This window comes from Danio rerio, chromosome 24 (genome assembly GCF_049306965.1).
Source record: "Danio rerio strain Tuebingen ecotype United States chromosome 24, GRCz12tu, whole genome shotgun sequence".
Classification (NCBI taxonomy): Eukaryota; Metazoa; Chordata; class Actinopteri; order Cypriniformes; family Danionidae; genus Danio; species Danio rerio.
The window spans coordinates 7336387-7362624 of record NC_133199.1 but is presented as its reverse complement, the minus strand read 5'-3'; the positions used below and the strand labels follow the sequence as shown (position 1 = coordinate 7362624).

Here is a 26238-nt window from a genome sequence, read left to right as displayed (position 1 = left end):
ATTAGTTCATGTCAATAAATACATTAACTAATGACACCTTATTGTAAAGTGTGACTGGAATATAAATAATGTGATATATTTGAATAATATAATGAATAATATAGTATTATAATTAATATTTAAATTATATACATTTATTAAATGTTTGGGTTTATGGTATTGTTGTGCCTCTTGAATACATTTCTTCTACTCCAATTATTATCATTTGCAAGTCAGAATGTAAATAGAATTGATTAATATAAATATGATAACAGTATGCAGACTTTGTGAAACAGAGATAAACACTAACCAAGCAAGCAAGCAACCTTTATAAGACGTAAACAATAGCTTGAGTGTTTTTCAAATGTCAATTATCAAACTAAAACACATTATTTCAGTACACATCTACAGACATGCCCAAAATCGTTTACACTCCTCATGCTTTATTGACAACAATCCAATATAAAACTCAAGATTCTTAATGCCCCAATCGTATGAGCTATATAGAAAATGTCAGCTTCGAATCACCAAGGTATTCTTAGTAAAGCAAGATGGATCGCAGTTTTGTAGTTTTGCCATTTTTCACATCACACCTGTCACGGTAGCACCATCAGTTATCGAAGATGGACAGCTTCACCATGTTTGGCCCTTAAATATTGCAGAACAGAATGTGAGCCAGACACTTCCTGCTCTGTGATTAGGGGATAGATTTACCTTGCACTTTGATTAATCTGTTTCTCTCTGCACCTGCTGATGGTACACTAAACTCCACACACACACACACACACACAAACATCATAAGCACTGGGATCGATATGGCTTCAGAAGCAACACTGAACTGTAGATGATGGAATTCTGTGCTAAGCCCAGAGAATCACGATGCCAAAGTACAAAGGATTCGTTTTTTTGGAGCGAGTCTTACGGTATTCCTTTTGAACTTTTGAAGTTGCTTAGCTAGGCGGTTCAAATATTGTCAAGTACCTTCCTTATTGTTTTCAAAAAATGCTCTGATATTCTGATGAGTGGCCTTTTTTATTATGTCAATTCGATCAGATCTGTCATTGGCAAATCGTATTGCATTTATTTTGAAGCATCAATTGAAAAGAAATGAACAAATCGGTTCTTATGTCTTTCAGCAAATACACATTTTCAGGATTTTTGACTGCTTAAAAATTTTCTAGGGATTAAAGTACACACACAGCAACATTTCCAATCCATTTTACTTTCCTACATTGACAGTATTTCGAAGTAACCCTTTATACTGCATAAGTAAATGATTGAATAAATAAATAAATAAATAAATAAATAAATAAATAAATAAATAAATAAATGTGGCTCAGTGCACTGCAAAAAATGCTTTTCTTACTTAGATTTTTTTGTCTTATTTCTAGTCCAAATATCTAAAAACTCTTAAATCAAGAATAATTTTCTAGACAAGCAAAACATACTGTCTTGTTTTAAGATATAATATGCCAAAATTAAGTGAGTTTTCCCTTAAAACAAGCTAAATAATCTGTCAATAGGGTGAGCAAAATAATCTTATGTCAAAAGGAAAAACAAGATTAATTTGCTTACCCCATTGGCAGATTATTTTGCTTGTTTCAAGGAAAAACTCTCTTAATATTGGGATATTATTTCTGAAAACAAGACAATGTATTTTGCTTGCCTAGAAAATGTTTCTTGATATAAGAATTTTTAGATATTTGGACTAGAAACAAGACAAAAAATCTAGGTAAGAAAAGCATTTTTTCAGTGTGGTTAGCAAGAAGGACACTGGTTTGAGTCCTGGTTCTTTCTGTGTTTGCGTTGGTTTCCACCGGGTGCTCCAGTTTCAATCCAAAGACATTCAGTGTGCTGTAAGTGAATTAGGTAAATCAAATTGGCCATAGTATGTGAATGTGAGAGTGTATGGGTGTTTCCCAGTACTGGGTTAAGGCTGGAAGGGTATCCGCTGTGTAAAACATTTGGTGATTCATTCCACTATGGTGACCCCTGATAAATACTAAGCTGAAGGATTCCTAATACAGACTAAGCCGAAGGAAAATTAATGAATGAATGAAAAAATGAGTAACACGTGGTAATAGATACAACATCTATAAACAAGGACTAATGAGTTCATTTAGCCTATGAGTAATGTCAGCTGAATAGACAAGTTGTATCAAGTAGTTTTATACTTTATTTAAAGCTTTTAACATTATAAAGAACAGGCTCCAAACCTATATGCCAGCAAATAAAACAGTATAAGTAATACACACAATGCAATGCTACATACAGTATGCAAATGTACACACACTTGTTAAAATACTTAATCATACACCTCCACAAGCTATTCATAGATGCACATATTTAGAAGAGCCCACTTAAACGTCTGCATACATTCACTGTAAAAAAAAAAAACACCTGTAAATTGATAGTTTTCCCTATTTTGAATTGCATTATGGGAGTTTTGATGTTGAAGTGTTTGTAAAAGTGATTTTCATTGACTTTTTTTTGTTTGAAGTTATTATTGCATGATATATTAAATTATTATATCGTTGTAATTTCATTCATTTATTCATTCATTCATTCATTTTCCTTAAACGTATTTATCAGTGGCCATCACATCAGAATAACCCATCAACTATTCAGGCATATGCTTTAAGCAACAGATGCCCTTCCAGCCGCAACCCAGTACTGGGAAACACCCATACGCGCTAACATTCACACACTCATATACGATGGCCTATTTTGTTTATTCAATTCACCTATAGCGCATGTCTTTGGACTACAGGAGAAACCGGAGAACCTGGAGGAACCTCACGTGAACACAGGAAGAACATTACACAGAAATGCCAACTGACCAAGTCGGGACTCGAACCAGCAACCTTTTTGCTGTGAGGTAACAGTGCTAACCATTGAGCCACCTTCATGCCTCTGTGTTGTAATTTATGGTACAAAACTTGGTAATAAGTTGCAATTTTTAATAATTTGCAGAGTCCATATTATTTCTCAAACAATATCTTGTCTTAAACTACTAAAATATACACAAAAGTTACAATGTTAAAACTGCAGAGTTGAATATTTAAATTCAAAAGAGGACAGTGCAGAAATAAAATTCCCATGATGTAGTTCACAACTGTTAATAAGCATATGGAAACTGTCAATTTAAACATACTTTTTACAGTGTACCGTACATTACATATAATATTTGATGGGAATGAGAGTAATAATAATTACTAAAGATTTTTTTTAAAGATATAGCAATTTAAATAAATGTTAAATATTTATAATATACCAATACCAGTACACAATTATGAACATGTAAATTAAATAGACATTGCTAAAAAAAATGTTTTCACACAACGCAGCTATCATTGGTCACTTTTGAAATATCACTTTAAAACCTTTGAGAATCTCTTTAGTTCACCTTATTACATCTCATTAACAGTTATTTAAATAAAAGATTGATTAATTGATTTATTTATGGCATACATGCAAATCATTCACAATAACTACAATAACAGTTATTATTTTATTTTACTGTATGATTCAAGCTGAGATGGCGGCATGGTGACTGAGTGGGTATCACTGTCCCTTACAGCAAGAAGGTCACTGGTTTGAATCTTTGCTGGACCATTTGGCATTTCTGTGTCGAGCTTGCATGTTTGCGTGGGTGTTCCAGTTTCCGCCACCGTCCAAAGACTTGCAGCGTATAGGTGAATTGAATGTAGGCTATTTGTGTACGTAGTGTACCAATACTGGGTTGTGGCTGGAAGGGCATCCGCTGCGTAAAACATATGTTGGAATAGTTAGCGGTTCATTTCACTCTGGAGACCTCTGAAATAGAGACTGAGCCAAAAGAAAATGAATGAATGAATTAAAGCTGGGGATTATTAAATTATATAAGCCATTAATCAAAATACATATGTAACGGTCACAATAACGGCTTTCTATTAATGTTTTATTTGATCAATTGCAAACATTAATAAACATATTTCTTTATTTCATAATTAATTATTATTTTATATGTAAAAAGGAGCAATCTCAAAACTATTTAGAATGAATATAGGATTTTAGGTACTCCAGTTTATCCAGAAGGATCTTTGTCTCTATTTTGTTTTACATGCTGAAATTGCACATTTTAGAAAACTTTATTCAATTGTTAAAATCGTCAAATCATATCAATTGCATTGAGGATTTTGTAATCGTGGGCACTGTGTATGTGCATATTATTCATAGCCACACGCACACATATGTAAGCAGGTTTTATGCAGCATCTTAATTGGTCGTTTCCTCCTTCACGAAGTGCGCGAGGAGAGCGAGTAACTCCAGCACTCTCTCCAAGCTATGTGCAGCAAATCCTTCATCTCCATCTTTCCTCATCTGATTTATGACCACACAGTTTTTCGAGTTTGACATCCAAAAGACTCATTTTTGAGGGATTTTGTTTCGAAGACTTACATAGTAGCATTGGGACATCACGACCCGCTCCACAATTGCATTCAGCTTTGGTCTGTGGAAATAAACGACTGACTTGGGACACTTTTAGACTGTTTGATGACAAGTGGGAGTATCCAGGAGGAGTGAGTGTGTATAATTCCTAGAGACTTAAAAGACATTCCGGGAAGGCTGACAATACAGGTAAAGTTGATTGTTATTTTAATGCGCCGTTGTTACTTCACTGAACGCGACGCGTAAACATAAACAGTTCCACGCGAGGCGCGCTCTTGTGAAGCGCGTACCTCATAACTGTTTCAAGTTGATGTGCCTTTAAAAACAAGTATTAGACGTTAAAAAACGACGAAGTGTGTAATGTTCGCCTTCTGTTTTACATATATCTCCAAATTAGCTAACATCAGCGTTCTAGATTTGTCGCATCACGCGGACGCGGTGTTCTGTCATATTTGTTGATTTATTTTCCTCTGTTGCAGTGAACGAAGATGAATCAAACTGCAGGTGTCACTAACACTTACCGAAGATGCTCAAAAGGAGGGAAAGTAAGTTGCTGATTTGTGTATGCAAAATGTAGACAAAAAAAAGCCAACTATGAGTTTACAGTCAATGCATTATCCGTTTTGATGCAATAAGTGTGATTTTTGTATGGGAAATGGCTAAAGTTGTGTGGTGATAAGCTGCTACTTAACCCAAACATTGTTACAAAGCTGAAAGTGATTATTTTAAATAGAGATAGCACTGAAATTGTGGAGTGTACTCACATGTGTTTAGGACAGTCATAGTCAGAGGAGTGGTCTTAAGACTTTTTTAGCCAATCAGAGATACACTCTCTGACTGTCTGTCATATTATGTTTGTTGAGATTTTGGATGACAAGTCTTTGGGTGACTGAAAGTCTGAGACAGTGGGTTGGCTACCTCTGTAGAAATGTGGATTCTGTAAACGCGGTAAAGTTAGTTTGACGTTTGTCATTCGTTAGACACTGGTTTCAAACCAATTAAATTCTTTGCTCCTTTTATAGTTTAAGCCAAAATATGTCAGATATACATAAACATGCATCCCTTATGTTGCACAAGGCTTAATTCCTTGATTGAAATTAAGTAAATAATAATAATAATAATAATAATAATAATAATAATACAAATTAATAAAAATAAAAAAATCAGCCATATGAAATTGTACAATAAGTCCAGTACCAAAATGTTCAGGAAAAACATCCTGGTTATTGCACAAGACTCTTTGGCACTTTATTTATTTTATAATATAATTAGTTTTTTTTTTTTTTTTGTTTTTTATGTAAAATAAAAGTCAATTAAACTCTGAAACAATCAGGACAAAAATTATGTCTCAAATTTAGGATGTTTAGCAAATGTTCCCAAACCCATTTTTGTTACTTGCATGTTTTACAATAACAGTCTGTCAAGATTTAAAATGCTACAACCAGTATTTTGATGTATTTTGTAATGTTGTTTTGAAGCCATTAAATCATAATAGCAATCGACAATACTTTAGTAGATTTAAAACATAGCACATGAGTGTTATTATTTATTGTATAGCTTGATAGCTGAAATCACTATTTCTACCAGAAAGCCCAGGGATATAAATACATTGAATTACATGTATTTGATGAGTATTATTTGACAAAAGTATCATTAAACAAAACATAGGATTTCTTTGGTGGAGGCCCTGTCTGTAGCTTGACTTGGAAGCTGTTAGATCCAGCTATGACTGCTGAGGATGAAGGCAGGGGTGAAGCCTACTCCACCTGGACAGGGCCAACCTAGTGGTGGTGGGGAGGATGGTGGGTGATCATCTGTGTCAGTACCTGAAACCAAATAAACTAAATGAATGGACAGCTTAAATATTCTTCGTGTCTCTGATTGGAATGAGTGATGTGACATTAGGTCTTCCTGGTCGAACTAGCGCTTAAAGTTACATAGAAAATTGTTGTATAGACAAGTTCATTTCACACCATACTGTAGGTCATGTTTATGCACATTTTTTGCTAAGTACGGTGCAATGCTGGATTAACATCTGTGTTGATCATGAAACATCTATTTTTTTGTTAGAAAATGTAATCCATACCTATCCCCTATCCCTAAACCCAATCATAGCTCTAAATTATTTTCAAAATCGAAGCGTAATAGAAGTTGAATAACAATCATTAAACAGTGCATAACCCTAACCGTAAGCCTAAATTTAACATAAACGGTAAATGTATCCCTTAATTTTGATTGGATCAGAATTATTAACATAATTAACATACATAAATGTTAATCTAGGAACATGTCCTACTTGTTGGCGATATGTCTATAGAGCAGATGCTTTATTATTAATCATTTGATTTATCTGCATTTCCCTGGTTCACACGTTTTAACTTTACTATAACAACACATTTATTTATTTATTTATTTATTTATTTGATTATTTATTATTGCTACATCAGCAACTTATGGCTATTTCATGGCAAAATTGATATTCATAAAATATTCCATGATATAAACAAATTCGTATTACACTAAAAACAGTTACTTAGACAAATATATAAAATATAAATAGATAAAATTCACAAAATAAAATATATTTAAAGTTAAATATGATTTTTCAGTTCTATTTTTGATAAATACTTAAACTCTTTCTAGTGGTACCTTTTAAAAAATGTCCATCAAAGTACTCTCTTTATCAAAAATTTGTTCAATGGAATTAAACTTCTACATATGTTTTATAGTGAGAGCAGCCTGGCAGTAATTACATTTAGGTGATTCTTCGTTATTCAATAAAAATAAATGTGTCAACCTAGAATGTCCATTTCAACATCTGATATAGACCGCCTGTAACTCTCTTCACAACAACACAGACACAGGTTGTTTCTCCAGAACGGGCGTTTATTTAAGGTCGCCCATAATGTGCTTTGCGGCTGTCGCCGTGACGCAGTGACGTTGTGAGAACTGTATTAGTAAATGAACACAGTACAAACGTATAAGCAATTATACAAACTATGATTATCTAATGCATTAAATAAGCAAACAAATACCTCGTTGGTCGCTAGTCATGAAAAGAGGGTCCTTGGATTAATAAAGTCTTCTTCACTGTCCTTTTGACTTATGACAGCAGCAACTTTAAGCTTCTTAAACACTTGTAACTTTACACAGCACTGACATGCGTCTGATCATCGTCAGTCTATCCGGGAATCCATAAACAAGTCACTCACATCACACGTCATTTCCTCAAAGTGACATGTTTCCGTAATAAATGTCTTAAAGTACAACATATGAAATAATAACACATTTAAACCTTTCAACACATTTACATTTATAAATACACTTCAGCTAAATTAATACAAAATATTAGGACCTTAAATCACTAAAGAATAAAATATGAAACAAATATGTAAAATAAATGTGCGATTATGCAAAAATGCTTAATAACTGCACTTAGACCACCTCTGGTCTCAAAATCATAATTTGCTAAATGTCTTTCATTTATTTTTTGGGTTAATTTAATGTATTTTATTGTTGTAGTTGTCCCATTCCCTTTGCCATGTTTCGTTTATGTACAAATTGACTGTGGGTTTCAAGTCTTCAGGAGGAATAAACATTCGGTTACATTCAAGGAGATAGCCTGTTTTGCTGCTTCATCTGCCCATATGACCTGGAATCCAGCAGAAGATAATGTTAAGCTTTTGATTTTCTAGTGTTGTCATTTCTTTAAAATCATGGACATTATAGGGTGATCACACTCAGAAGCTTCAAGTGCTTGAAGACAGGATTTGGAATCTGTGCAGATTAAAAAGTGCCGTGTCCTTTCCATTTGTTCTAAAGCCATATTTCTTTTATTTCTTATCATTAAAATGCAAACTACATAAAGACAAAAAAAAAAATACTGTATATACAGTAAGTCTTCTAACAGTGCAACAAGAAGTCAAGAATGCAGAGGGATTGCGTAATATTGATCAAAGAGCACACTTGTAAGTGTTGTAAACAACTGATACAGCACCACTACGAGTCCTGCTTCAGTAATGTGCCTACATAGTTTGTTCCCCCTGAAGTTTGATAGCAAAAAGAGAAATAAAGCGTCTTATCAATGGAATGTTGCATGTACAGTATGCGCACTGTTTTCCCTCAGGCTATCTGTATTCTCTACTGGAGTTCCCAGAAGTACTGCGGTGCTTTGAGAATTCAGTCTGTTCACTTAGCATTCCCAGAACTTTACCGCCTGTAAATTTGGCTTGATGATGAAACTGGATGATGTGTGATTGAAGCTAATTTTTATTGGATCCTGCTTTTGCTAGACACGGCTATAAATCTTTCTTTTTTTTCCCCCGCTTATTGATTGATGCACCACACAGATGATCGCTGTTTGAGTTAAAGCTGAATTTGTGTTATGTGCACTGCAGCGCAGAATGAGAGATGTGTGTTTATTGATCTCTGTCTTTCTTGTGCTGACTACTATTTTTGTTCCAGTACCAATAATGCTCATCACAAAACATCATAGTGTCGATTCCCCTAATGCATTTAGTATAACTCAAAAATATTCAGTTTATTTGAATGCTTGATTTGAATGAGCTAAATTGCTTATTAATTTGCATACAAGCCAATCTTGCTTTGTGTATGATCTAAAAGGTCACTGATTGAATGGGAGTGTGTGAAGTATCCGACACGGAGACTTGTCTGTCTGATACTCTGAGAAAATCTGTCATGTTTCATTTGGATCGAAGTAATTAGTGTGTGTGTGTGTGTGTGTTTGTGTGTGTTTGTGACATTTTTTGTGCCAATCATATGAAAAATGCCAAGGGAGCAACAGTTTGCAGGTAATTTTTGATGGCTTGAAATACCATTAACCGTCATAAATGTGCTGTTTAAATACTAAATAAAGGCTGAGACTCCTGTAAGTACTGTATGGTGGTATTTTCTTTCAAATTAGGCTTATATTCAATTCACATACAGTATTTGACCTATGTAAGCATCAGCTCTTCAGTTTTCTTAGAGCAGCTTTCTGTGAAAAAATATAATAATTATAAATCTGTTGCTGTGACTTTGTGAAGTGTGAGTCATTCTGAACAGATGCTGTACCAGCATTTCATTTAAATGCTCATCGCATGAAATTTCCTCATCAAACATTCTTCTTGATGTGAAAAAGGCCTTAAAGTGTGTCCACTATTTATGGTTTAAATTAATCCAGAGTAAAAACCACATTTCCTTTCTCGTAACACACACACACACTAGTCTTTTTACTCACACTCTGGTCTGGTTTCATTACTAATTTGCTCAACTTTTGTGATATATTGCAATAATAAGTAGTAATTGGAAAAATTGTTAATTGGCAATATATATACACATATACTCACCAGCCACTTTATTAGGTACACCTGTCCAACTGCTCAGTTACGCAAATTTCTAATCAGCCAATCACATGGGCGCAACTCAATGCATTTAGGCATGTAGACATAGTCAAGACGCTCTGCTGAAGTTCAAACCGAGCATCAGAATAGGGAAGAAAGGTGATTTGAACATGGCATGGTTGTTGGTGCCAGACGGGCTGGTCTGAGTATTTCAGAAACTTCTGATCTACTGGAATTTTCACGCACAACCATCTCTAGGGTTTAGCATGGTCCGAGAAAGGGGGTATATATATATATATATTGCCTAAAAAAAGAGTTACAGATAGTAGATATTTGTTATGATTACCAGCGATCGCTAACCACCAGAGGTCGCTGGAAAACATTCACACTCATTGAATTACATAGCTGCCATGTTATGGACTACAACACCCAGTCAGGACACACACACACACACACACACACACACACACAACCGGTTCCAGATCCAGACTGATTACACTCTCACAGCTGAAGCCACTCACACAATGATTATTTGGACTATTTAAACCCCTCTGTTCCACACATATGATGCTGAGAATTGTTAAGCTGTTGCTGTCCTTACGTAAGCGGTTTTCCTTGTTTCCTGTTGCCTGTGTTTTTGACTTTTGGACTGATCATCGTGTGTTGACCCTTTTCTGCCTGCCCCGAACCTTTAGCCTGTATTATTGGATTTGCTTCTGGATTGCCTACTACACTGTTTATACTGGTATTTGAACCTTGCCTGATTGACTATTCTTATACAAAGCTGCATTTGGAACTACCCCAGTTTGCATAGCATCCCTTCACAACAATATTAGAGTTAGTAGATATTGGCTGAAATTTTGGCTGAACAGATCAACTTTTGTACGCTTGAGCAGTGTAGTGAAGTGTAGTCACATATGATGTAGAGTGTTGTGAATTACATTTATTTCCATTAGGCCTATTTTTAATTAGCAATTTCAAAATGATCAGTTTGAAGGGTAACAAAAATGCAGCTACCCAGCCTACCTTGGGATGTGTAAATTGTATTAAAATGTATGAGATCATACAAATTCATACAGATTGGCCACTAAACCAAAAGTTATGAATTACACTATGGTCACTATATGAGTAAGACTATGAAGACTAGCAAGATAATTTCTAAATTGATTATATAAATTAATTGTAATTACATGCAGGCGTTTTAAAGTAAGATCTTCATGTACATATGCAAGTCCATTGTATCACATTACATGATGATCCATTTTAATGTTAGTGCATTTGATAACATAATATAATATGAGTTTGGAAGCCGAGCACTCATTAATACAAATAAAGTGACCTTTTATTTTATATGTTTTACATTACAATGACAAATGCAGCTGAAATAAAAAAGTTTAGATCTTTTTTAAATATGATTCAAGTATAAATGCAGATTTACAGCAGAAATAAAGCATACTGCTGTCAAGATCAGTTTAGTGGCACGTTTGTCAGCATAACTGATGCAAATGCATAGATTTTTGCTAATGATTAAGTTGAAATGAGAATGCCATGCCTTGTGATAGATGCACTTATTGAATGCAGTTTATGAAAGTAATTAAAACGATCCAGTGCTGACAGGCTCCACTGTTTGGCTGACTGTATAATACGTTTTGAAGATGCACAGTGTAATGATAGAGCTGGTGTATGAATAATGTAAAGTACAATAGTTTGTTGTTTTGTGGTTCTTACAGTCATACATTCTAGTCCAATCTAGTTTTCTTCTACATCAAACCTGAGATCTGTTTATGTCTCTCAATGCCAAGACCACCGTGGTCAGTAGTTGATTGCAGCCTTGACCATTGTTCTTAACAGCGTATTGAGGTTTATGCAAGGACAGCACCATCAGTTTTGTCACTAAGGGAAGACATAAATCATGGTATTATTATCTTTATGACAGGCTGTGACAATGGCAGCAGTACAGAGGTGTGAAGAGAAACCTGTATTATCTCTGAGGCCTTTGAGCATTCAGTGCATCCTCTGGACAGAAGTGTAGCGTGTCACATAGTGTGGGTTTTGTGTCCACGCAGGTCTCAAGAGAAAGTCTAACGTGTTTTTTTTTTCTGTTGGAAACATACCTTGTCGCTACTCACTATATTGGAGCAGAAAGCAACTTTACAAGGAAGTGTAGGATTAATGCGGAAAGGAAATGCGACAGATATATGGAGCAGTATGGCTCTGCAGAAAGCAGCAGTTTTTGCCCTCTGACAGACAAGAGGTTGGAAGCATATAAGCATTTGTTAAAGCTATTTGTTTACAATTTTTCATATTTAAAGAGGTTATTTTATGATCTTTTTATATAGATGTAGTTTAAGTCTCAGACAGCACTGAAATGTGTGAGGCCTCAACTCAAAATACCATATGCACAGTGGCGCCCCCAGAAAATGTTCTTAGCGGTGGCCAGAAGAGGCCACACCAAATCTTGGGGTGACACACAAAAAAATTATTTATTCATTGTACTGTTATATTTTTGTTTTTGGTAAGTGAAATAATGAGTTTCAATTTAATAATCTCAATATTTACTCTATTTATATATATAAAAAGAATCTATAAATTATTATTATTATTATTATTATTATTATTACTATTATTATTATTACTACTACTACTACTATTATTATTATTATTATTACTATTATTATTATTACTATTATTATTATTATTATTATTATTATTATTATTATTATTATTATTCATTAATTCATTTTCTTTTCAGCTCAGTCCCTTTATTCCTCAGGGGTCGCCACAGCGGAATGAACCGCCAACTTATCCAGCAAATGTTTTATGCGGCAGATGCATTATTATTATTATTATTATTATTATTATTATTATTATTATTATTATTATTATTATTATTCATTACTTCCTTTTCTTTTTAGCTCAGTCCCTTTATTCCTCAGGGGTCGCCACAGCGGAATGAACCGCCAACTTATCCAGCAAATGTTTTATGCAGCAGATGCATTATTATTATTATTATTATTATTATTATTATTATTAATTTATTTTTTTAGTATTATTAATTTATTTTTTTTAGTATCATTATTACTCAGTTAAATAATCATTAAAACATGTATTCAATTATAAACATTTAAATAGAATGTAAGTGAATTACAATTTTTCTGGAATTCAATTCAACAGTATTTCTATAGCGCTTTTACAATGTAGATTGTGTCAAAGAAGCTTAACATAGAATATCTAGAAAGTTGAAACGGTGGCAGTCCAGTTTTCAGAGTTGAGAATGAGAATTGGAATGATCATGTAAAGCAAATTACATGTAAATCAGTTAACATCCTGCAGTTTTAAATTAAAGCAGAAGGATGAAATGACTTGTAGATGTGAAAAAAGGAGAACTTTTTTACGCTCTTTGCATTGAGCTCTGGATCAATTTATTGAGTCAATTTTTCATGCTGTGTGTGTTATTTTCCCCATCAATACATTCAGCACTGCAGGGATTTATAAACACTTGGAAGTTTGAAGGGAATGCAGTGGAAGGATTATGCTTATGTTCTAAAATATGTAATTGCTAGTAGACTACTGTAAAAGTTGCAGAAACTCTCTGGGGTGCTCAACCCTGTTCTTGAAGACTTCCTGCAGAACTCCCACCCTAAACTAACTTGAAGGACCACTTAAGTAAAGTCAGGTGTGTTTGATCCGTTGCAGCTGAAATCTGCAGGAAGGTAGGTCTCCAAGAACAGGGTTGGTCATCTTTAATCTAAAGCACAGGTGTTAAAGTCAGTTCCTAGAGGGCCACAGCTCTGCACTGTAAACTCAATAGTCAACTTTATCAAATGAAATGAGTGTAGCTAACTCAAAATTTACTGAAACTTAATTCTACTCATTTGTAAAGAGATTTGAATTCAGTGTTGAAGGTAATGAGTTAATTAAATGTCTCATTACTTCATCTTAAATGGAGTAAGTTAACAGTACTCATATAGATTAGTTTTTAACTCAAATGGTTTGTAGCAATCGATTTCCTCAAACAGTGAGTTTCCTTAACTTATCGGGTTTTACAGTACTCAGTTGGAAGAGTTCTCTGTATTTATTGGATTTTACTGTGCTCAAATTGCGTTGTTTATTCACAGGCTCGGCGCCAGGATGTCATAACTGAGGGGGCATTTTAATCCCTTTGGGGGCACTAGACCTGTTGACTGATTTTGGTCCATCTTGTTCCTTTCATTTAAGCTATTTATTCACATTTATTATTACTTTGCATTACTGCCTAAGTGACCGATATACTTTTTTAAAAGTAATATTAATATGCACAGTTTTGCAATTACTGATTTTATCAATGAAGGTAATGCAACGAGACCATTTATTAACGCAGACAGATTATAGCCAAACGAGAGCTTTAAATTGTATTTTAATCTCCTTATTTCTTTCCGGTTTATTTCAAATAATAGACCCATAAATGTTTAAAGTTTTAGGTAAAGGCGCACCTGACCTGACGCGGAGACCAGATCTCTGGACTATATGCCTATAGCTTTAATCTGCAATTTTCAAAATTTAATTGCTATTTCATATTTTAAAATATCTAAATGCGTGTTCTGAAGGTTGGAATGGCGGGAGTGTTAGTAAATGAAGACAGCACCGGGCCTGTTTATTCAAATGGGGTAAGTTCACAGTGCTCATTAGGATTAGTGTTTGAACTTAAATGGTTTGTTGTAATCGGTTTCCTCAAATGGTTTGAGTTACCTCAACTTTTTTGGGTTTTACAGTGTAATTAAACACACCCGATCAAACTAACTGAGTCCTTAAGGCTTGTTTGAAACCTATAAAGAAGTATAGAGAGCTTTGTTCAAAAAATAAAGTATTGAGCAATAAATGAATGAATGAATGAATGAATGAATGAATGAATGAATGAATGAATGAATGAATGAATGAATGAATAAATGCAAATTGCAAGTAAAAAACAAGCAGTGCAAAACATTTTTATAGTATTTCCCTTACAAAACCAAACGTAAATGCCCAGGTTTCTTTGACTTTGCCCGCTTGTCAAATCAGGGCCACAAAGTGAAATGTTTTGCAATTATATATTGTTTTTTTATTGCAAATATTTTAGGTTGGCGACGCAGTGGTGCAGTAGGTAGTGTTGTTGCCTCACAGCATGAAGGTTGCTGGTTCCAGCCTCGCCTGGGTCAGGTGGCGTTTCTAAATGGGGTTTGCATGTTCTCCCTGCGTTCGCGTGGGTTTCCATCGGGTGCTCCGGTTTCCTCCTCAGTCCAAAGACACACGGTACAGGTGAATTGGGTAGGCTAAATTTTCTGTAATGAATGATTGTGTATAGATGTTTCCCAGAGACGGGTTACAGCTGGAAGGGCATCCACTGTGTAAAACATATGCTGGATAAGTTTGCGGTTCATTCCACTGTGGCAACCCCAGATTAATAAAGAGACTAAGCCAAAAAGAAAATGAATGAATCAATTAATATTTTAGGTTTTTTTTTTGCACTACTTGATTTTTATTGGCAGTTCTTGTTTTGTTTGTAAATTTCATTTTTATTTTTTAAAACATAATTTTCCCTTTGCTGTTCTTTATTTTTGTTATTAAATTTTATTTATATTTTTCAAAATTTATTTTCGCTTTTGATTTTCAGAGATTTGCATTTATTTATTTATTTTTTTTGCTCAATACTCTTTTGTTTGCAAAACTTTTTTTATTTTTCAAGCCTTTAGGGCCCTAGATTGACTCCATACCCCTTGTCTAAAGTTATAAAGCCTGATACTTTGTGTGAATAATATGCAAGGGAACCACTTTATTGATCAGCATGGTAAAATGTAGTCTTTCTCAGTGTTTAACCCAATTATTGTGATTTGAAGAATGCTTACTCGTCTGTTTTACTCTTTATGATATCCTGTCAGGTCAAAAGTAGCCTTTTTTGTCCGTCTTCACTGTAGCAACTATTAACCACTAGAGGTCCCCATTGTAATGCATTCATAAGATAAAAAGAGAGCTCATTTTTATATTTTACTTGCTCTACATTTAAGACATGTTTTTTTTTTTTTTTTTTGCAGCAGATACTGATTATGCTTATCAGATGTGACACTTTAATAAGAAAATGTTTGTGAGTGAGTGTATGCCATCTATTCAGTACGAAGTACATTAAACAGATAAAAAAAAAGCTTTAGATGCTTACTGGATAATTTGGGCAGGCAGATTTACAGCCGTTCGCTGAAGTAAACATTGTACATGACTATGAATATATTGAGCTATATAGCAAGCTATAAACTTGTGCTTTAAAAGGGGCCGAGGAGGAACATGTTTATACCCTTGGAGGAAAGTGAAAGCCCGCAAATCAGCGTTAACACAGAAGAGGGTATATTTACTGTGTTCACTAGTTATGTCTAGACAGTTTCCTCTGAAAATAAGCATGAGAACAAACAACAGCCGCTGCGATGAGGTAGAAGTGGCCCCAAGTGTTCTCCAAAGTTTTCCAAAACTTTTAAAACAAGCACTTAAGAACACCTGCTTGAAGGAAAGCGGAGTCTCCCATGACTTTCCCCAACATCTGCTTAATGAATGTGGTTGTAAACCTGAGCGGTTCTTCGTTTGCTCTCCCCGGAAAGACAAACAGTCAGTTTCATTCTCTGTTTTACCTTGAGGCAAGTTCACTAGAGTCATGTATTCACCCGTTAGGCTTTGTCGTACTTTTCTGGATGTATTCAGAGATTGAAGAGCATCAGCATGCTGGATTGCATTGCAGAATTGGCAGCTAATTGAAGAATTTGATGGTTTTTTATAGAGTAAAGGTGTATTTGTTAGACTTGAATGATATTATATCTCATGTAATCTGTTCAGAGGTGATCTGTAAAGTTTCTCATTCAAAGTTTTTTTTTTATGTAGGCAGTAAATTAATTTTGACTGGACTATAATATTATACAGACTTAACAACCTGGCCATCCAGTACACCCTAGCAACCATAAATCAACAAGACTGAAAACTATAGACTACACTGTAAAAAAAAATCTGTAATTATATGGTTTATTTCAGGCAAAAAATGCTGAAAAAATCTGTAAAATAACAGACGTTAAATTACAGAAATTGACTGTAAACTAACAGAGGTTGAACTACAGAAATTTACTAGAAATTTAAATGTTAGCAAATTTTTGTAATTTAATGGACATTATTTTTCTGGGGTTTTTTTTTCTGGCACCCTAGCTGCTTGAAATAAACCGTAAAATTATGTGTATATTTTTTTTACAGTGTGCGTAGAGAAATCCGTCCGTCCATCCATCCATCCATCCATCCATCCATCCATCCATCCATCCATCCATCCATCTATCCATCTATCTATCCATCTATCTATCTATCTATCTATCTATCTATCTATCTATCTATCTATCTATCTATCTATCTATCTATCTATCTATCTATCTATCTATCTATCTATCTATCTATCTATCTATCTATCTATCTATCTATCTATCTTTCTTTGGGGCAAGTGGCATTAGCTATTATGTTTTATACCAATGTCAGAGTGAGCCGTACATATGTGTGTGTAATCAGTACTTGAGCAGCATAAGCAGTGCGTTTGCAACCAGTCAGGATCAGGAACTGGTTGTGTGTGTGTGTGTCGCATGACTGGGTCTTGTATTCCATAAATGGTGGATTTGTAGTCCTTTAGCGATCTGCAGTTACTAGATCGCTAGTGATCATGACACATACAGTGCTCAGTTCACCCCATTTAGAAAATATTTATTTATTTATTTGGTCACACTTTACAATAAGGTTCATTAGTTAATGTTAATTAATGCATTTACTAACATGAACAAACAATGAATAATATTGTTAATAAAATGTTATTCATGTAATTAAACGTTAGTTAATGAAAATACAGTTGTTCATTGTTAGTTCATGTTAACTCATGGTGCATTAACTTGGATGTTAATAATACATTAGTAAATGTTCAATTGTGATTAATAAATGCTGTACAGATGTTGTTCATGATTAGTTCATGTTAGTAAATGCATTAACTAATAACCGTTATTGTAAAGTGTTACCATTTATTCATTTTTTATAGGCTGAGTACTGTTATGCTAAAAATCAATAAAATAATATTTAAATATTTAGATTAAGCAAAATCATGTTTCATTTATTTTTTTTATTTTGGTCAATTTCCTGCTGTAAATATATCATAATGTAGCTAATATATGATTAGTAAGCATTTCATTTAGACAACTGTCCAATTATCAAGTAATTGTCAATTAAAGGTGATCATTTAATTGTCTTAAAAGGTTTATATTTAGACTTTCTTGAGTCCCCAGATTACAGATTTTCAAACGGTGCGTAAGGGCCTAATATTGTCATAAATTAACAAAGTATACAAAAATAGAAAACTCATTTATTGAACATTTAAGGTGATATATAAATCTCAGTTGAAAAAAAAAAAACACACACACACACAATTATGTCTGGTTTTGAGTTCTGGGGTCAGCCACCAAAAACCTGTAATATTACAGGCGGCATGGTGGCTCAGTGTTTAGTGTTTGTGTGGAGTTTGCATGTTCTCCCCGTGTTCATGTGGGTTTCCTCCGGGTACTCCGGTGTTCCCCAAAGTCCAAAGAAATGGACTTTAGGTGAATTGGAAGAACCATATTGGCCGTAGTGTATGAGCATGTGTGTGAATATGAAAGCTTATGGGTGTTTTCCTTTACTGGGTTGCAGCTGGATGGGCATCCACGGTGTAAGACATATGCCGGAATAGTTGGCGGTTCATTCCGCTGTGGCAACCCCTAATCAATTAGAGACTAAGAATGAATGAAATACTAAACGGTCATGTATGGCGCTGTCCATGGTGCTGAAGTACTGGACAACTCCTACTCTAAATAACATCCTCAGTTTCATTTGGTTTCCATTAGTTGTATAAGTGAGATGACTCACTGAACAGATTGTGTTCATTTTATTCACTGTGGTTCTCCAAGCTGTTTGAGAAAAGCGCTGATTTGCATTTTTTCTGTCTTTCTTTCGTCTTGAGAAAGCTGTTTTTGCTTCAGAGATCAGAGATGGAAGATTGAGTAGAGTGTTTTTACCTACTGCTACAAAGAAAAAAAAACTTAGATTGCATTTCCTTAAGAAAATGTTAGCTGTGCTATGCTGGCTTGCTACACATTTGCTAATGTATCCTGAGTGTTTTTAGCATTTTGCTTTACAGTTGCTAGAGTGTCTGCTAGAATGAGAGCCCATATTTAAGTGTCCAGTCTCGGGTTGCTGCTTAAAAGTCTGTGGGATTTTTGAAACTGCTTTGTTGTTGAGTACACTTTCTAACCCACATGATTTGAGGAATCTTTTATATTTGTTGTAGAAATCTGAATGTTTTGCCCACTTTACTTCACCCACTATTTTCACCCAAAATATCACCCACTTTAAATATACAGTTGAAGAGGAAATTATTTTTCAATTTCCATTTCCCAAGTTCTGTTTGATGGATTTTTTCCAGCAATTTCCTTCAACATAATAGTTTTAATAATACATTTCTTTTTTCTTTACCATGATGACAGTATTTAAGTCGTTATTTTACAAGACCAGAATTCAGCTTGAAATGTAATTTAAAGGCTTAACTAGGTTAATAATTAGGTTAATTAGAGAAGTTATGCCAATTAGGGAGGTCATTGGACAACAGTGGTTGACAAAATATAATGTATTTTTTGTGATCAACGTTTTATGGTCTTTAGATTAACAAAATAAAAGACATTCAGACAAACGGGAGGGAGAGCAACAGACATATCAGAAACTGTACATGGTCATTCCTTTATATTGTCAAAAATGAAAAACATTGCCATGCATCAATGGTACTAGGTGTAGCCTTATTAATTTGTACTATTGTACCTTTACAAGTCACTATTTTAAGGAGGCTATGAATATTTTTGCGCACATCTGTGGAGTAAACCAATTTTGGACAAAATATAGTTTCTAATGGTTAATGGCTAATAATATTAAATAAAATATAATAATAATAATAATAATAATAATAATAATATATATATATATATATATATATATATATATATATATATATATATATATATATAATATTACAAGAAAAAATGCTTTTATTTCAGCCGAACTAACATAAATAAGACTTTCTCTAGAGGCAAAAAAAATATAATAGGTAATTCCTGTGACAATTTCATTGCTCTGTTAAACATCACTTGGGAAATACTTTAAAACGAATGAAAAATTCAAAGGAGGGCTAATAATTTAGCCTTAATATTGACAATTCTACTTGAAATAGTCAATGTGTTGTCATAAACAGCAAAAATCAATGAGTTTTTCTACACAAAGGAATAATGTGTCACAGCTGTGAATGTGTTCCTTTAGTGCATTGTGTATTGACTCAATTTGATGTTTTTTAATGTACATTGATAATTCCTTAATGTGGTATTAGCGATCACATACACTACTGACAAAAGTCTTGTCACCTATCAAAGTTTTAGGAATAACAAATAATAACTTGATAGTTGATCATTTGGCATCAGAAAAGGCTTATATGAAAGGGAATGTCCTCTAGATTATGCTTATTTTACTAAAATAAAACATGATCATGCCTTGATTTTAATCCCTTAATTAGAACAGTAAGGTCTGATTTTGCTTAGACAGAAGTCTTGTCACTTAATAGAAATAATGTATAGTATAGAATATAAAGTCATGCTGCAGTGGAAAAAAATAATATTGTGCATGACTCCCATGAGCTTGGAGGACTGAATCCATACATCTCTGCAATGACTTAAATAACATATTAATAAAGTCATCTGGAATGGCAAAGAAAGCATTACTGCAGGACTCCCAGAGTTCATCAAGTTCCTTTGGATTCATCTTCAATGCCTCCATCTTCATCTTTTCCCAGACATGCTCAATAATGTTCATGTCTGCTGACTGGGCTGGCCAATCCAGGAGCACTTTGACCTTCTTAGCTTTCAGGAACTTTGATGTGGAGGCCAAAGTATGAGAAAGAACACTATCCTGCTGAGGAGTTTGCCCTCTCCTGTGATTTGTAATGTAATGGGCTTGACTGATTTCTGTGAGAATATTGGGTCCATGCAGGTTCCAATAGGTTTTCTGTAGTATTTGTGATGATTGGGATGTAGTCCAACAGATGATTCTTCTGAAAAATCAACCTTCTGACGCTTTTACAAATGAAATAAGTATTATTTGTTGCTCTTATGGGATGGACGACAAGACTTTTATTCCGGTAGTGTATGGTTTTAGATAACAACAAGTCTAACTGACATAAAATAGTAGGTTTTTCTCAACATTAAAACTTAAATATTTGAGTTTACTGGAATTAATTTCTTTGCCAGTAAGTTAACCAAATAGAGTTAACTAGAATAATGATCATTGACTTGACAAACACCAATATTGTACTTATTAAACAATTGTAAAGAGGAAAGGGAGAAGCTTTTAACATGTAAAACGGTATTTAGGTAAATATTGTTTGGGTTCTATGTTTGATTTTTAATAAAAACAAAAAAACTAAATGAAACTGTAATTGCTATTCAGTGATACCCATTGTTGTTATTCAAATTTATACAACATTCTGTCCGGTTCTCGAATCTGATTGGTTGATAGCCATGCAATATTCTGCAATATCACCACTCGTACAGCCTCTTTAGCCTTGTGTATTTCTCCGCCAACATAGGATGACATCAGAATCAATAAACTGTGCTTTTGAGGCTTTTAGTAGAGAATGTAGTTGTTTAGATTGCAACTATACAGTTTATTTATAAGGATAGTGCCTATTTTAAATATTTATAACTTTGAAGATTCAGCACGTCGGCGGCCATTAGCCTGTCATTGAGCAGAGCAAAGAGTGTGGACACAAAATGGTGACAGAGACCACATAATCTGTTCTCAGAGGAGGAAAAAGTCATCAAAAAATTTGAAAGTACAGCAGATCAAATCAATTTAAGACTGGCAAGTGACACTCTGAGTTGATCTCTCTCTTTTGTATGTTGTAAGGCTGTATTTATATCATAGTAATCTGGTAGTGTTTGTTTTGCCTTGCTTTTTCGGGGGTTAATTTTTGTGATCTCCCGATTGCAACAGAGAAATACTGGAAAATCTCTGTAGACTGATGGCATTTCATGTTGTTCTGTCTTATAATTCTAAAATATCAGCAAAATCACCATCACTTTAGACATTACGCTAGAGAGTCTTTCAAATACTAGCTCTAACATGACGTTGGTGAAGTAGCAATGGTTTCTGCTGTTCTGACCAGCTGCAGATGTGAATGAATGGCGGAAGAAAGTAGTTCCACATATAAAAGGATTTTTGAGACTCCGTGTTTGATTTTTCTTTTCTATATACAACATTATGGTGTCAAACTGTTGTATAAACGCAATATCACACTTGTAACAGTGCGATATGGCTTTGTATCGTCACTGGTGGAATGCAAGTCTCCCACCAGTGCCTATATTCATCCACATCGCACTGCTACTGGTGTGATATTGCTCATGTAAATATTTGGAAAGGTGGTTGTGTATTAGTAAAACAATAGTCTTTTTCAAAGGTTTATTTTGTCATAAGAGCACCATTCAAGTCTAATTTGTTTTTAATCTTTTTGCTTATACACAACTTATCTGCTAATCTCCATTGAAAGTAGTGACTTGACCCTGGCTCAGAGGTGATGCTAGTCACACTGCTCTTTACATTGAAGTGTATCCCATAATTACAGTGGCAAGATTAGCCAACAGCGCAGCAGTGAGCTCATTGAAACGTGCCAGCTATCGAGCGTTAATTCATTACTCACTCCGCTCCAATCTATAGTTATCACTGGAGGTTCCATAGCACAACTTATTGAAATAAGCATTGATTGGAGAGAGCAGTCTGCGGTTGGGTGGAGTACTTAATTCATTGTTTTCAATGTGCCTAATTATTGCTTTTGAAGTGTTTTCATACTCATTAACCAAGTCTTTTATTCAATGGCTGGAGAGCAAGAGCCACATTATCAGCCTAATGCGAGGCTCAGTAAAGCTGGCTGACTCATGTCTTTGAAATTAGCACAATATATGTTAGTTAAAACTAAAAGTCAAAAAATTGTGCTTTCCCCTAAATCGTTTTTGGTGTTTGTATCCTATTCTAGTCATGCTGATTTATTTCAGTTAGTTTCTTTTAAGGCTGCAATATATGGGAATAAATGTGAATATTTGGGAAATAATGTATAAATATATATTAACGGGAATATTTGGTAATTATTTGATAAATACATATTAACGGGAATATTTGAGAATTAGAGAGATTATTTGGTAATTAATTGATAAATACATATTAAAGGGAATATTTGAGAATTAATGTGAATATTTGGGAGTTATTGGATAAATATATATTAACGGGAATATTTGAGAACTATTGGGAATATTTGGGAATTATTGGATAAATATATATTAACGGGAATATTTGAGAATTAATGGGAATATTTGGGAATTATTGGATAAATATATATTAACGGGAATATTTGAGAACTATTGGGAATATTTGGGAATTATTGGATAAATATATATTAACGGGAATATTTGAGAACTATTGGGAATATTTGGGAATTATTGGATAAATATATATTAACGGGAATATTTGAGAATTAATGGGAATATTTGGGAATTATTGGATAAATATATATTAACGGGAGTATTTGAGAATTATTGGGAATATTTGTGAATTAATGGATAAATATATATTAACTGGAATACTTGTGAATTAATTGGAATATTTGGGAATTAATGGATAAATATATATTAACGGGAATATTTCAGAATAAATGGGAATATATGGGAATTGACGGGTCTTAATAAGAATAAACTGTGAATTTAGCAAATTATAGGTTAACCTATAACAAGGTACATAATTCATTCATTAAATTTCTTTCCAGCTTAGTCAATTTTTTTTTTGAACCGCCAATTTATCCAGCATAAGTTTTAAAGCACTGTTTGGTAAATTATATTGAATGCTGCACAAAAAAATTATTTAAAAATGTCCATCTGACCATTTAAAAGACATAAATGTATTTTTCGAACATAAATATAGTTTTGATGTAAGCTATTGTGCACCAAAATGGCCATTGTAGTAACAAATACACTGACCGAGCAAACGGTGGGGTAAAAAAGGTAATGAGAAAGAAATTCCCCTCATTTTCCATGTACAGTAGCCATATTTGAAGTTACATTTCTGCATTTGAACCCAAATACTACATCAATGAACTCTGGACCTTACATCTGCTCATTGTAATTGGGATAATGAGGGAATAACACACACACTTTTGGACCCTTTACAATTGGGAGGCACATATGCAAACTGCTGTATTTCCTACACTGTTTACCTGATATATATGTAAATAAATACCCTTAAATTAAAGCTGACAGTCTGCGGTTATAGCACATCTTGTTTATTTAATTTCAAATCGATTGTTGGTGTATAGAGCCAAACCTTTAAAATAGTGTCGATGTCTAAAAGTTTACCTGTAAAAGTTGTACAGTTTACCTGACTGTACAATTCTGAAGAGCACCAAATACATCCCAGGAGCAAAGTTTTTTTTTTTTTTGCAGTTTTTGTTCTTTCACAATTCCACCAGAGGCAACTGTGTAAGCTTTTTGAAATCTCAAATTTCTCTTGTGATTGCAATGCCATCTCAATTCTGAACTTTTTGATTTAGTGGCTAATTCGTATGAATTCGTGCAATCTAATTCGCACAATTTAATACAATTTGCTCATCACCCAATGACAGCTGGGGTTAGGGGTGGGGTTAGGTGGCATGCCTCCTTTTTAAAATCGTATATTTTTGTACGACCGAAATTAGCAACTAAACTGACAAAACGTAAAATACTTACATTTCCCTGTGAGATCAGGCTGATGAGTGCCATTTGCACCTGCTGTTCTCGCTTAAATCTACCAGAGGTCGCAGTCAACTGACTGACTGATCACCTGATCCACCCTTATCTTTCCCTAAACCCAACCGATAGTGTTGACCAGCATACCGTATGCAGTGAACCACTACACAAACTGGTAACAGCAGAAAAGCCATCCAAACGGAGGTAATCGGTCAGCTGGAAAAGGAAATGTTGTCTTACTGTCCTGTAGTGTTCATCTTTAAGACAAAATGCAGCCATACAATCCTCTGGCTACATAATTCATGATCTTTAGAAATGTATACAGGAGTACATTTTCAGAATGAGCCTATGTTGCTACTATTTATTTACAATGTCACTAAATTTGAATAATTATTGGCAAAGGAGCAATGGAGAAGTGAAAGCAGTCCCAAGTCAAATTTGTGATATTTCAGTAAAATCTTGCAAGCCAAAAAAGATTCATGCCCAGAAAGGATTGCTCACTAAAGTGTCATCTTAAAAAAATAAATAAATAAAAAAAAACCTTTCTGCAGTGAATTTGTATGCCTAACTTGAACGTCCACATGGAAAACATGCTCATTTTTCTTTTCTCTCTCTCTCCTCTGAATATGACTGAGAACTCCACTAAAATGATTGGATTTAAAAATTTGACTAAGCAATGTTGAATATGACCATCAGACCTTAAGGATGAGTTCACTGGATGCGGGAAGGCACTGAGGCACAGCCACTGATAACTTAGGGAATTAGACCTTGAGTAGAAACACAGCAAGAGACAGAGAAGACCATTTATAATTCACAAGCTCAGACACCTAATTAGTGGAGCAACTTTCTGCATGTCAAATAACACTGGGTCCTACTAGACGTGACCTGGTGAAACGACAAGCACTAAAAGCTGTCTTTTCCAGGTAAGTCTGAGCAGCCAAAACTACAAAAAAAGATAGGAACAGGATAATTTGAATTGCTGCCTAGAGAAATATATATATATATATATATATATATATATATATATATATATATATATATATATATATATATATATATATATATATATATATATATATATATATATATATTTATATATATATATTTTTTTTAATATATATTATATATATATATAATATATATAATATAATATATATTATTATATAATATAATAATATTATATAATATTATATAATATAATATATATTATTATATAATATAATATATATAATATATATATATATATATATATATATATATATATATATATATATATATATATATATATATATATATATATTTTTATATATATATTTTTATATATATATTATATATATATATATATATATATATATATATATATATACTTTTTTTATTTTATATATTTATATATATATATATATATACTGTATTTATATATATATATATATATATATATATATATATATATATATATATATATATATATATATATATATATATATATATATATATATATATATATATATATATATATATATATACCTAATACATTCAAATATTAGCTAATGATTCCTCCTCAGTAATTTGAAAAATATTTCAGGCTACAATCTATAGACAACTTGCAATAAAAATAATTAGCTTTAAAAAAATGCCAG

The 26238-nt window shown here is 33.4% G+C and overlaps 1 protein-coding gene across 1 annotated transcript in view; it reads left to right on the top strand.

Moving 5' to 3' along the window:
• Window positions 1-4219: 4219 nt before the first annotated feature.
• The window catches only part of dpp6a (dipeptidyl-peptidase 6a), a 467305-nt gene continuing 445286 nt past the window's right edge, over window positions 4220-26238 (top strand). The window contains exons 1-2 of the mRNA XM_009297269.5: window positions 4220-4599; window positions 4890-4955. Coding sequence (XP_009295544.2) covers window positions 4899-4955 — 57 coding nt within the window. The 5' untranslated portion in view covers window positions 4220-4599; window positions 4890-4898. The remainder of the gene's footprint in view (window positions 4600-4889; window positions 4956-26238) is intronic.